Source organism: Martes martes (genome assembly GCF_963455335.1).
Source record: "Martes martes genome assembly, chromosome: 6".
NCBI lineage: Eukaryota > Metazoa > Chordata > Mammalia > Carnivora > Mustelidae > Martes > Martes martes.
In genome coordinates, this window is record NC_137893.1 from 33757382 (window position 1) to 33771748 (window position 14367).

The following is a 14367-nucleotide window of genomic DNA, read 5'->3' on the forward strand; positions in this document are numbered from 1 at the left end:
AGGCTAGTTTTTGGAGGATGGTTTGATTAATTAGCTTTTAAAGATGGTCCCCATAGGCTTGCAAATATACTACCATATATCTAGGGAAAATTAAAATGAAACTCAGTTCAAAAAAAGAGCTGTCAATTATTAATGAAATGTGAAAGGAACAGAACTGAATAAAATGTATTGAACATAAATATAATATGCATAAAATATCTCAGGCCATGCTTGATATGGCTGTCCTGTACTGGACAGGTAGAAAAATGAAGTAGCTTTTCTTCAGATGACCCTCATACTTGCAACTCATTTGTCCTAACCAAGTCTAGAATTTCTGAGATTATTGCAGATGGTTCTTGGGAGGCTGAAGATCTATTTGATCTGAAGTCTGCATTTGGCACTGTTGCAGATACCACCCCTTGGTTATACATTTGATAAAAAGAAATCTTTTTTTCCCCTTCCCCATGTGTGAATTCCTTGAGGTCAGGTCTGTATCTTTTCATCTTTGAATCCCTAATTCCTACATAATCCTTCATATATAGTGGACACCTGTTCTTTAGAGCATATTAAACCCTGCCAAAGTACAGTGGCATGAAATGCTAAAACAACCTTTTTATTATGCTCACAGACTCTACAGGTCAGAAATGTGCAAAGCCAAGGACAGCTCCCCTCGGCTCCACCATGTCTGAGGCTTTAGCTAGGATGATTCTTTCTGGAGGTAATAGAAAAGCCTGGGGACTGTACCAGCTGTAGCTATCAGATCCAGTTCCCAATGACTTCTTCACTAATATGTCCAGTGTCTAAGCTAGTAATGGTGGAAGGGGAGGACTACTTAGGACTGTTGACTCAAACACTACTGATGGCCTCTCAAAAGAGTGTTCTCAGGGTAACTGTACTTTCTGCCTAGCATTTCAGGGCTCCAAGACTGTTTTCCAGCAAACAAAGCAGAAACATCACGGCCTTCTATTAATAAACCTTGGAGTCACATAGTGTCATATCTGCTACACTCTGTCGGTCAAAGCAGCCACAGATCTCTCAGGTCCTAGGGGTGCCAAAGAATTGGTGGCCATGTTTTAAAACTATCACAGTATTCAATATATGATGGAATAACTCAAGGACAGTAGAGCAGAGATGGGACACACAAGAAGAAAAAGATTAAAGACTGTGAGATGTGTTTAATATCACTAGATATTATTGGCTCTGGTGTTGCTAGGTTTGATAGATTGATGATTTCTGTTCCAAAATGAAGGCATTTTCCATAAATATTTTGTTTACGTCATTGCCTACCTATATTACACATAACTATTTGTAATCTGATTTTCTTTTTTAGCCACCAGTTCCTAAGGGTTCCCCCCCTTTTTCTTGTATGAAAATTCTATGTATAACTCACCGTTTTAGATAAGATCCAGTGCATGTATGATTGCTCAATTATACCTGTCTGTTTACAGTTGAAGAGGAAGAGAATCGTATTTAAAATCCCGAAAGACCAGTATGACAGCCTTAGATATTTTATCAAAGATGTGTATATTTTATTGTGAGACTTCTTACAGGGATGATCTCCCCTCTCAGTACTTCTAACATCAAAGACAAAAGATCCTGGATCATAACTCTTGGTCTTTCCTGGGTGATGTTCTGGTAGCAGGCAAACTTGGAAACTGACTAGTTTTGTTTTGTTTTGTTTTTTAAAGATTTTATTTATTTATTTGACAGACAAAGATCACAAGTAGGCAGAGAGGCAGGCAGAGAGAGAGGGGGAAAGCAGGCTCCCCGCTCAGCAGAGAGCCCGATGCGGGGCTCGATCCCAGGATCCTGGGATCATGACCTGAGCCGAAGGCAGAGGCTTTAACCCACTGAGCCACCCAGGCACCCCAGAAACTGACTAGTTTTATATTGAGGCCATAATCAATCTCTCTCTCTCTCTCTCTCTCTCTCTTGCTTTCATCCATTCCTTGCATCCACATACTTGGTATTAAATTTAAAGGATAAGTTCCTGAAAACGAAGGCCCTAACTGAATACAAGCATGAGGTTATTGTAACATTACCCCTTTGGAAATGAGTTGCCGTGGTCAGTTGGTGATTGCTTTCTTGTTCTTTTAGAAATCCTAAGTCATGGCACCTATCTGCCTATAGTTTATTATAATTAATATGTCAAAGGACTTCAACCAAACCTTGATGTGGTCTCTACCCCCAACAGTTTCCTTGAAGGCATTTAAGGTGCTAGAAAGTTTAAATCTTACTATCCAGCATAATGCTTTTTCTTTGATTCTTTGTGTTAAATTCAGGACTATTACTTGTTGATTGTAGAATAAACCCTTCTCCCAAACACAGCATAAATGGCAGAAACAGACACCAGAGCAAAGTAAACATATTCAACTTAGGACAGTGCAGTGGAGCACCCATTTGCTAAGAACATTCGCACTACGCTGAGCTACTAATGCTAATGTTTATAAATCAGACCTGCTCGGGTTGTTCTGTTGTAGATGGGAGCATAAAAACAGCATGTAACCATTTGCAAAAGATATGTATTTATAGTATGCTGTGATGAATTATATATATATATATATGTATATGTACCAAGTTGCGTATGCTCGTACTTATTACCAGGTTGGGTTTTTTTAAATGAAAATATTTCAAAGACAAATAGCATCATAACATTAACATTGTGCATTTACACAGGGTGTTTAAATTTTAAGTGTATAGGGTAGTTCTTATATGCTCTAGGTTATACTGGGAACAAACTATTGGGCAGATAAATGTTAGATACATAAGCTGGTTTTGTCTCTGTTGATTCTCTCTCCGTTAAAGAATTGTTCACTTGTAGGTCTAACTTTTTAGATGGCGTGGCCCTTCTTGACCTGGTCTCCATCAATACTCCAGTTTCATTTTTCCATCCTTCTGCTCCTTGACCTTTCATCTTCTGGTAATACTAAATTGTTCGTGAGTTCTCTCATACACCATGCGGTACCATGTCACTATGCTTTACTCATATTATTTCAATTTCCTGTAACTTTTTTGTATTGTTTTTTCATTTAGCTAACACAACTTCCATGACTTATAATGGATTTTTACTACAGGAGAAGTCTTTGTCAAACCCCCACTTGGACCAAATGTTCCCTTTTTGTGCTGTATTCTGTACATACCTCTTTCTCAACACTTGATTGTATATTCTTTGAGAGCAAGGACCATATTTGATAGCATCTAATGTAGCACATCACATGATTAATAGACACTGAAATTCTCGTTAAAATGAGCTGAACTACCAGGCAGAGTGATTCCTGAGTCTAATTGTACTCTTGGACTCTACGTACAGACTTCCAAAAACTTTTCAGAATTTGTTATACAAGTTTTCTGTTTTTAAATCAAATTATACTTTCCTGTACTAATTAATTGCTCCTCCTGACTTTCATTTTCCCTCCGCAAAAACTTAGCAAAAACAAAGATGCTCCTTTCTCCCCCACAAGATGCCAAATAATTACTATGAGCTTTCTTTTTTTCCCTTCGTAAGTAGCTCAAATTGCGTATTAGCTCATGCCTAGATGTTTACAGAAGCTTCTTAATTGGTCTCTCTGGTCTCTAGTCAGTTCTTATTCTAACCCATTCTGTTTGCCATTACCAGATTAATTTTTCCCAAAGCACTATTTTCATTATGCTACTCCTCAGTTCAGAATCCTTCAGTGGCTCCTTACTACCTTTAAAATGGAATCTCGATTTTTTTTGAATTATTTTTTATTTGATTTTTTTTTTTAACAACAGAATCTGCCTTCATTGTTTTTGTGTTTCTGGCATCTGATGCAGTGGTGGTGCTAAGTAACTTTTTGTGAAGTGAATGAGAAAAACCTGTGAATGAACAAATGTGCCCATCTTTTCCATTCTTAAGTGTATTGCCTTCTAATGTTGCTATAAAAATTATCCATTGTAGTCACAGTGGCTGCTTTTTCTTTCCTCCCCAAACACCTTTTTCTTTTATATTTTCCTTTTTAAGATGTACATTATGTTACTCTTCTGCTTTTGTGTCTTGTCACCTACCCTGATTTTATCCAAATTCCTTACCATGATTTACAAAGCCCTACACAATCTGGAGCCCAGCTACCTCTTTGCATTCATCTGTTCTTCCTTTTATCACTGGTTGTGGTACAGCCAACTAGCTTCCTAATTGTTTTTCCTTGAGCCTATGAAACTGCCAACCTTGGCACCTTTGCATTTGCTGTTTTTTCTCCCTAGAATGCTCTCCCCTGCCCTCCTTAAGTCCATGTGGTTCCCTCCCTTATTTAGGTTTTCGTTCATTGCAGTTTTAGTATATGTGCTGCCAAAGCGAGCACTAGGTTTTTGTTCAAATGTCACCTTCTCAATAGATGTTTCCTTATCATCCTAGTCAAAATATTAGTTCCCATCATTCATTATCTTCATACCTTGATTACTTTTTATCCATAAATCTTACCATAACCTAAAATGTTAACACATAATGTTCCTTTTATTATATCTCTCTCATTAAAATAGAATGAAAGGCAGAAAGGCAGAAATTTTGTAACAACCTTTTATACATACTGCCTAGAGCATATAAAATATGTGTGGAATTAGAGAATAAATGAATCAATTTTGTATACCTTTGTGTTTTTACTTTATTGCTTTCACTTACTCAGTTCTTACCTGTTCTTGGAGAATCCTTTCCATGCCCATTTTCTTCTGGTGCCCTCAAAGATCTTTCTTCTCTGAGTTGGTATAAAACTAACAGTTTGTTTTACGCTTCTGCCTGCAGAGTAGAGGAATGGTTTTTAACCCTTCTCTAGTAACCCTTCTCTTGTATATGGTCTTGCCTACTCAGTGTGGTCCCTGAGCTACTAGTTGCATGGCCATATCCTTGTGTGTTAGAAGAATTAAATAGGAATTATTACAATAAATAAAGTGACTTTTATTGTTAACCAAAAAATTGAAGACTGTTTATTGAGAATATATCTATCAGTCCTATTCTAAGTATTTGATTTTTAACTAATTTAGTTCTGTAGGTACTATTATTGTCCCCGTTTTATAGACAAGGAAAGTGAGGAAGGTGAGAGCTTTCAGTGTGGATCAGGGCTGGGAGCATCTACCAAATAGAAATGTAAACTCTCTGGTCTCTTCCCAGACCTACTGAGTCAGAATTGTAAAACAAGTAATATGTGTAGGTCCCAAACTTGAAGATGCAGGGAGATCTTTAGTAAGACTATGACATTAGTAGTTTTAGAAAGCCCTGCAGATAATTTTGATGATAATCAAGATTGATAACTACCAGGGCAGATCCTTTTTATAGGTATGCAATAAAATGAAGTGAAATAACACTTGGAAAACTTAACTGACTTGAGACCCATAATCATCTATAAATGTGACTAGTAAAATTAAAAGAGTAAGTCCTAAAAATAACCACGTTTTACATATTTTTGTGCTATACCATATTTTGCAGATAGTGGCAAGCAACTTATTTTAAGTACCTTACCAGTATTATTCTGTAAAACCATAAGGCAGCTTTGTATGAGCATGCTTGGTTTACCAGACTCAACACTGGATTCCTGGTTTTTCTCTTTCCCAGTTGCAAATTAATTAATTATAGGTCAGAGGAAATTTTTTAAATTACCACATGTTCATTGATTTTGAGGATCCTTATAGAATGACCTGTGCTCCCCAGAAGAGTTAAACCCTTTAATGTATGTGCAACTGGTTTGCCACCTGGCATTGGGTGTTATACTAGTTTGCAACTACCTTTATTAGGAACTTAGCATATGAATGAGTGAATGTAGCAGTGTAACATTTAAAACATGCACTGTTTACATGGGTAGTAAATGGTATTTGAGGTAATTATAACATAGTTGCATTGATGTTAGGTTGACTGCCTGTGTTCAAATCCTCGCTCCGCTGCTTACTGACAGTAGGGCTCAGTTAAATTATTTATCCTGTCTGTACTTGGATTTTTTGTCTATAAAATGGGGATAATAATATTATCTATAGGATTAAATTAGTAAAGGCCACAAACAGAATAAGGCTGGCATATATATTCTCAATAAACAGTCTTCAATTCTCTGGCCAACAATAATTGTTCCATTTATGGGAAGTATCTTAAGAATTCTTGGAACAGATGAAGAAATGGCCACATAACTAGTAGTTGACAGAGTAGGATTTATACCGTGGTATGTCTGTCTCTAAAGCCCATGTCTTCCTAGATAATGCTGTACTGCATCATGAACACGGTTATTAGGATTTAGAAGCAGTAGAAATGTGACTAAAATACATATCATCTTGCCTTACAGTCTGCAGATTGTCTTACCTGAGCAGTACTATTTGATAGTTTAACGGTTCCATAGAGGATAATAGGCCTTTATTTCCATTTAACATATGAAAAATGAAGTCTCGGAAGTTTTCTGGGGTCACAAGCTGGTCTTCTCTCTCTTGGACAGGTGTTCATTTGGACAATTTTCCTTAGCCTGAGAAACCCTTTTATTCTTAAGAGTGCATTCTGTATGTCTGGACGCATCTTTGCCAGTGCTGTGCTATCTGTCATAGTCCCTCAGTAGTCAAAACAGCTTTGATCTCTCATATTCTCTTAGTCATCACTATGAATTCACCATTCCTCCACGTACACAGATGCATTGAGCTATTACAGGGAAGTATTGCAAGGCGTACCCAGGCTGCTGCCTGCCAGCCCGGCTTCTGACTCATCGCCCCTCCCTGATGATTGGGACACGCACAGAATTGGGGTTTAGGACTCCAACTACCATTCTCTCATAGTGAGGCTTTGGCAGAAGTCTCTTTGTAGCAGGAAGCTGTGTGTGTGTGTGTGTGTGTGTGTGTGTGTGTGTGTGTGTGTGTGTTTTCCCCCCTTATCTTTTGAAGACAGGATTGGATTGGATGATTTTTAGGATAACTTCCACCTTTAAAAACCTAGAGTTTTTTTTCTGGTAATGTTATTGATTATATATTATATTATTATTTATATTATATTCTTTGATTATATTATATTCTTTGATTATATTATATTCTTTCTGGGTAGTAAAGGAGATTATAGCCCTATTTTTTTTTAGAGGCGAACAAGAATGACTAGAGGATCCAAGATACCTAAGGTTTTTTAGTGAGTTTAGCCAAAACTAAAAATGGTCATAGAGTAATCTAATTCCCATCCATTTTTCTATTAGTTAAATCAGATACTTGAAATAATTATCTGTAGTGGTTTAGAAACAACTTTTTAACTTAGAGCTTATCATCTTATTTTTCACAAATATTGGTTAAAGAAAATTGCCAGGAGTAGAACTAAAAAAGGAATTCTGCTATTAATCATTGTTAATCCCTTGCTGTTAGCTTTTATCAGTTGCATTTGTTATATTATGCTTTTTCTACGGTCACAAGGTCCATCACTAGACAAATTTTCTCTAAATTTTGTGGCATAATATTAGAAATACTACATATGCAATAGTGACTACTAGTAAAGTGATATACAGGATGTCATATCTTGTTCTGTAATTATCAGTTAGAGGAGAGACCAGAGCAAAGGAAGATTAGAAGTAAAACCTAGAGAGAGCAGTCCAGGAAGTTTTCCCAGGTGCCTGCCTACACTGGTAGGAAGGAATGTGCTGCAGAGACTAGGCTGGCAGGGGCAAGCCTCAGGGCCTCTCAGGTGATAGTGCCTCAGTATATTTGCACAACCATGGGGTGGGGCGGGGTGGGGGGAATGTGGGGACTGTGATGGATAAGTGAATGTAATCACAGCAAGAAGTAGTGGGAAGATAAAAACAGGAAAGAGGATCCTGGGAAATGGGAAAAAGAATAGTCAGATGCAGGAATCAGGAAAGTGCTTGAACATAACGAGTTAAGCCAAAGGGGGCAGGATACCAGAGCTCAAACAAAAGCCTAAGAGGACATAGTAACCGGGTGTAAAAACTTAGGGTATTTACATGGTGCAGTGATAGGTTTCTAAACATTTTCAGAGATGTTATTTTGTGCAGTCTTCACAATAAACCTAGCAATGGATATATAGCAAATGATTCTTGCTCTTCTTGACTCTTAAGAAAATAAAAAATGGGGGGCACCTGGGTGGCTCAGTGGGTTAAAGCCTCTGCTTTTGGCTCAGGTCATGATCCCAGGGTCCTGGGATCAAGCCCCACATAGGGCTCTCTGCTCAGCAGGGAGCCTGCTCCCCCCCCCCCGCCTGCCTCTCTGCCTACTTGTGATCTCTGTCTGTCAAATAAATAAATAAAAACCTTAAAAAAAAAAAAGAAAAGAAAAAATGAGAGGTTACTTGCTTTTTTCAAGGTCAACACTGCTCTGAGTAACTCTGCTAATAACTAGCTATGTTACCCAACATGTTACTTCTTTTGCCTTAGTTTCCCCATTTATAAGATTATAATTGTAACTGTACCTAACTCATAGGGTAAGAAATAATGCTTATAAAACACTTAACATGGTGTTTGGCACATGGTAAATACCAATGAGTGCTCGGCGTTGCTCTTGTTTCTGTGAGAGCTACAATTTGAATAACCCGACGTTCAGCAAATTTTATTTTCTACTATACTATATTGCATCTTTTAGAATCTAAGTGGGATGGTTATGCATGCCTAGTTCCTTCCACATGTGTGTACTTCCAAAATGATTTTTTTTTTTTTAATAAGACTGGGGAAGTTGTGAGCTTTATTTTTTATTTTTTAAAGATTTTATTTATTTATTTGACAGACAGAGATCACAAGTAGGCAGAGAGGCAGGCAGAGAGAGAGAGAGGAGGAAGCAGGCTCCCTGCGGAGCAGAGAGCCCGATGCGGGGCTCGATCCCAGAACCCTGGGATCATGACCCGAGCCGAAGGCAGAGGCTTTAACCCACTGAGCCGCCCAGGCGCCCCTTCCAAAATGATTTTAACCCGTGTTAAGTTTGTCTTAAATTGTCAGAGCAATTTGCCAAGTGTTGGGAGATTCTGTAACTATTTTGATACTTCTTTTTGGTTTTGACCCGAAATTACATTTTACTTTCTGTGCAATAAATTTACTTTCAGATTTTTCTGCAGTTTGTTGAGGAAGATAGAAAATGTTTTATAAAATAGCCATGACATCTAGAACCGTGTCATAGTCTTTATATATTTCATACACTTTTTGTGTTTTATTTATGTTGTGACCTATAGGGACAGAATTGCTCTCAGTATTTGCATTTCTGTAAATATACCTTAAGCAGATGTGCAGTCACATGTAATATAATACACTTATTTTTCCATGGTCTTTGTGTAGTTTCCTCATCCAGAAAATGTAATTTAAAAAAAAAAAATCACCTGTGACTGCAAGGGGTAGTTCTAACTTTTTTGGCAATAGTGCAGAAATTGCATTCTCTCCTCACATTCCTCATACAGTATATCCTTGACATTTCCTGCATCTGTCCCTCTCTGATTTGTTCAAGTTTACATAAATTATTATGAGGTCTGAAACAACTTTGTTTTGTTGTAAAATAGCAGATTATCATTCTTATTCAAATAGATATTGCTTAAACATTCAAACCATCAAGCAGAAGGTGTTTTGCATATTCCCAGGATATAAAGCTTCTTTGGAACCAAAATGCAAATGGATGCACATTTCCAAAAGAAGTCTGTTTTGGGGTCAATGTCTTACACTTAATTGGAACTTCTTTTTGCTGTGTTAACTCTTACCTTGGAGGATTTAATCTCTAAATTTAATTTTTTAACCTAGTGGTTTGTTTTTTTCAGACCTCTGACTCAGATCCCTGTAGTAACTCCTAGTTATACACCCTGGCACGTCAAAGTTTCGGTCTGAAGAGGTCAGAAGTGATTCAGATTTGTTCGACTTTTTCAGTACTGCCTTGAATACATTTTTCTTGATATCTCTTATAGTTTTTCCCAGTATAGAATTCTGGTGTTGCCCCTACCTCTTCACAAGGCAAGGCTACATGTGGCTTTTAAAGCTCCTTTTCTTAGGCTTATTGAAATTTCTTCAACCCCGGTAGGAGGAGAAGAAAATTGGTCAGTGTTTAAAGTATGTGGGTATTGGTGAGTAAGTGTGTGTGTCTTAGTGTGTAAGAGGAAAGAATGGGCTTCAGAGTCAGTTTTAAGTTCAGATTATGGGGCCAGCCCTTCCTAGCCATGTGACCTTTGGATATATTTAACTTTCTCACTATCAGCTTCAACATCTATAAAGAGGATTACTGATACCTATCTCATAGAATTGTTCTGATTTTTAATTAAAGAATTCTGGCACAAAGGAGATAATCAGAAATGATATCCCTCCCTAGGGAATAGGTTTTAGTCCGTGGAGAAATGGCTTATTTATGTAGAAATAGCACAATTCATCCTCCCAAGTACAGTAAAGTATTTATTATTCTTTGAAACCAGTATACGTTGGAAAGGCAGTAAGTAGGTTGTGCCAAAGGTGGTATTATTTTACTTGGACTCCAGTGTGTTGACGTGTGGTCGTGAACTTTCTATGTTGATGCAGGCAGTTAAGTTAGGTGCCAAATGGGTTTTAGTGATCCAGTATTCAACTTAGTCGAAGCTAAAGGACCTGAAATGGTTCTCTAGCCACTAGTTCAAGTTGAAAACATCTCAGGCAGGTTTTTACAAGAGAGGATATAGCAGATATTTGGTTAGCTTTTATGAGACCTGCTTGCTATGATATTCTTTCCCCGGGCATATATATACTTTTTTTTCCCCAATACCTCAAGGAGTATTAAGTAGTGCCTCATGATCATCCAAGAATTCCTTTGTCAAGGGGCACAGTGTTCTCATGTTATATAACTTAAAATTTTTACTTATGTGTAGGTTTGTGAAAAGTACTAAAATGTGGTCTTAGGTCCAGTTTGATCTTTCAGTGGAATTGCTTTTTAGGTGCATGTACTAAGTTCCGTATTTTTGTTATAAGTATTTTGAGTAACCACTTCCCTTAGCTAAACTAATTTAAAACATCAGAAATGTTAGAATTAATGTAATTTTTTTTTTTTACTAAGTATTTTCTTAATGGAGTACTACTATCAGAGGACATCTTCTGCTTCAACTCTGTCAGTTTTCACTGCTTTGTCTTTAACTGAGGAAAGCAAATCTATCTCAGGATGGTGTCCATCCATACATTTGTATCTACTCACAATTGATGTGACATTAGTAAAAATAGGAATAATATTATGTATGTATTGTTGTACATTTAGTTTTAAGTAATCAAATTATTTATGTCTGGGCATATTGCAAAAACACCTTTTATCCAATCACTACAAAAATCGCTTAGTGCCCCCCGCTTATATTTCTGTTAAGGTCTAGGAATGTCTAAATTTTCTTTTTTTTAAGTTTTTATTTTAATTATAGTTAGTTAACATACAGTGTTATATCAGTTTCAGGTATACAATATAGTGATTCAGCACTTCGATGCATCATGCTGTGCCCATTAAAATTGTACTCCTTAATCCCTATTACCTATTTAACCCATCTCCCTCCTTCAGTTCTCTATAATTAAGAATCTGTTTCTTGATTTGTCTCTCTATTTTTTTCCTTTTTTGTTTCTTAAATTCCACATATAAATGAAATCATATGATATTTTGTCTTTCCCTGACTTACTTTGCTTAGCATTATACTCTAGCTCTGTCCATGTCATTGCAAATGGCAAGATTTCATTCTTTCTTATGGCCAAATAATGTTCCATTGTATATTGCATATGGCCAATAATATTCCATTGTGTGTGTGTGTGTGTGTGTGTGTATGTATTAAATCCATACTGTATCTTCTTTATCCATTCATCAGTCAGTGGACACTTAGGCAGCTTTCATATCTTGGCTATTGTAAATAATGCTGCTATAAACGTAGGGGTGCCTATATCCCTTTGAATTAGTGTTCTTGTATTCTTTGGGTAAATATCCAGTAGTGCAATTGCTGGATCATAAGGTAGTTCTATTTTTAATTTTTTTTTAAAGATTTTATTTATTTATTTGTCAGAGAGAGTGAGCACAGACAGAGAGGCAGACAGAGGGAGAAGCAGGCTCCCTGCTGAGCAAGGAGCCCGATGTGGGACTCGATCCCAGGACGCCGGGATCATGACCTGAGCCAAAGGCAGCCGCTTAACCAACTGAGCCACCCAGGCGTCCTATTTTTAATTTTTTGAAGAAACTCCATACTGTTTTCCACATTGGCTGCACCAGCTTGCATTCCTATCCTCAGTGAATGAGGGGTTTTTTTCCTCCATGACCTCACCAACACTTGTGGTTTCTTGTGTTGTTGATTTTAGCCATTCTCACAGGTGTGAGGTGATATCTCATTATAGTTTGATTTGCAAGAAATGTCTAAATTTTCATTTGAATTAAGCAAATAGGTAAGTAAACCTTGAATCAAAATTTTAGGCAGTATTGAATTCATGTTTTACTATTTTATAGAGAACAATAACTTTTTATTGTCTGCTCTGTGAAAATGATTATGGATCTTTTTAGACCAAAGTACCAAGATTGTATCTGGCAGAGTTTTATGTAAGAAAATTTTTCAATTTAAAATGCCACACATAAGCAAGCTAGATGTACTTACTTTCTGCTTGGTACATCTATGTCCTTAAAGCTCTCGGGAAAAAAAAAGGTTTAAAAAATTGTTTTCATGTCTACATTGTAAGTAAAATCACTTGTCACAGTGAGTTGCAAAATGCAGACCTTCATTCTGAAGCTGCCTGTTTCTCATTTGGATCTGACATATTAAAAAGCATATAATTAATGGTTGACATTAGTAATTAACATTAACTTTATGGTGCTTAATATGCCATCATTCATCCATCAAATAAGCAGAAATGCATAATGTCTTGGCATAAAGGTTTTAATTATATAAAACGGTCCCTCAAGTTTTCATATGATATAAATGTTAAAAGCCCAAAATGTATTTCAGGAAGATTTTTATAAGCATTTGTTGGGTGTTAGCTATATTTTTATTTCTTTCTAGGAGTATGCATCAACAATTGTGTCAGGAACTTCAAAAAGAGAGTGTGGACCTCCTTGTGCAGTCTTCATTATCGGCTAAAGAGCGCCACCTTGCTGCGGCTGCCCGTGCTCTGTGGAGACATTTCTTTTCATTTTTGAAGAGTCAGAGGATGTCACAGATAGTGCCTCTCTCAGAACTCGCGGATGCAGCTGCAGGTCAGCATTGTTAATTTGCTAATTAGCTTCTCATTTTGCAGACTCTGTCAGTTTTTTCTTCTGTTTGCTTGGTGACAAACTCTTTTATTACAGTCTAATAAATACTTGGACAACCAGAAAGAGGAAAAGAATTACATATGTTAAATTAAGTCCCTTTGGCTTGTCGATTATTTTCCGCTTAGTAAAGGTAAAAATTTAAGTTTTTGTTTGCTAAAAACAAAATACAACTTTCAATCTTAAAAATATTATATATATTATATATAATATATATAATGTATATATATAGTATATAAAACTTTCTTATACGTGCGGTATTTGGAAAGTAAAGTAGCATTGGGTTTCTTCAGGTTCAAGTACTTGATTTTCACATTGTGTGTAAAGATATCCGGGTATCAGATGAAGTTACTTGTGTGAGGAGCAGAAGAAAACAGTGTGAATTCCACTTCCGCACCAAGCAGATGAGATCACAGGAACAGCAAATATATAGAATTTTGTTTGACTTTTACTAGATTCTATTTTAGCTGATAATTTTTCATGAATTTGACTCTTAGCCTAAGGTCGTGTCCTTAGGCTTTAAGGGAATCTGAATCACATGACATCATAGGCAAGAATTTGAATATATGAGCATATATACAGTTTTCTAAGAAAAGACCATAATGTTTCTCAAAGGGATATTTACCCAAAATATGTGCAGAAGTACTCGAATAGACAGAAATCAGTATGATAACTACATGTATTTAGTTGCAATTGAGGGGTGCCTGGGTGGCTCAGTCGGTTAAGCATCTGCCTTCAGTTCAGGACATGATCTCAGCATGCTGGGATCTAGCCCCATGTCAGGCTCCCTGCTCGGTGGGGGGGCTTGCTTCTCCCTCTCCTCCTGCTTGTACTCTCTCACTCTCTCTCTCTCAAATAAATAAATAAAATCTTTTTTTCTTTTAAGTGTGTAATACATTTGAATGTAATGCTATTTAAAACCTAAGATCTAAACCATGTTTTATTTTACCCTGGTGTGAATGATGGAAAACTGAGCTAAAAACACTACATAAAAGACTGAATGATATAAATTGTGAAAGATCTTAAATTCTGCTAACATTTCCATAATTAAAACATTACAATGACAGATTGAAGAATTGTGACAGGACAACAGTTTTCCAACCACTATAATGTCTATGAAAATAAATATTGATACTTAATCAGTTTAACCAAAGCAGTCATTAGAAGCCAGTATGACTTCTCTTTCTTCCGTTCATCATCCTGACTCGCAGTCAGTGAACAAAAATGATA

General features: G+C 36.7%; 1 protein-coding gene across 1 annotated transcript in view; it reads left to right on the forward strand.

The window, feature by feature from the left end:
• Positions 1-14367, forward strand: part of MMS22L (MMS22 like, DNA repair protein) — a gene marked incomplete at its 5' end in the record, with an annotated part of 123969 nt that overhangs the window by 73969 nt on the left and 35633 nt on the right. Inside the window, one exon of the mRNA XM_080806338.1 lies at positions 12890-13083. Coding sequence (XP_080662464.1) covers positions 12890-13083 — 194 coding nt within the window. The remainder of the gene's footprint in view (positions 1-12889; positions 13084-14367) is intronic.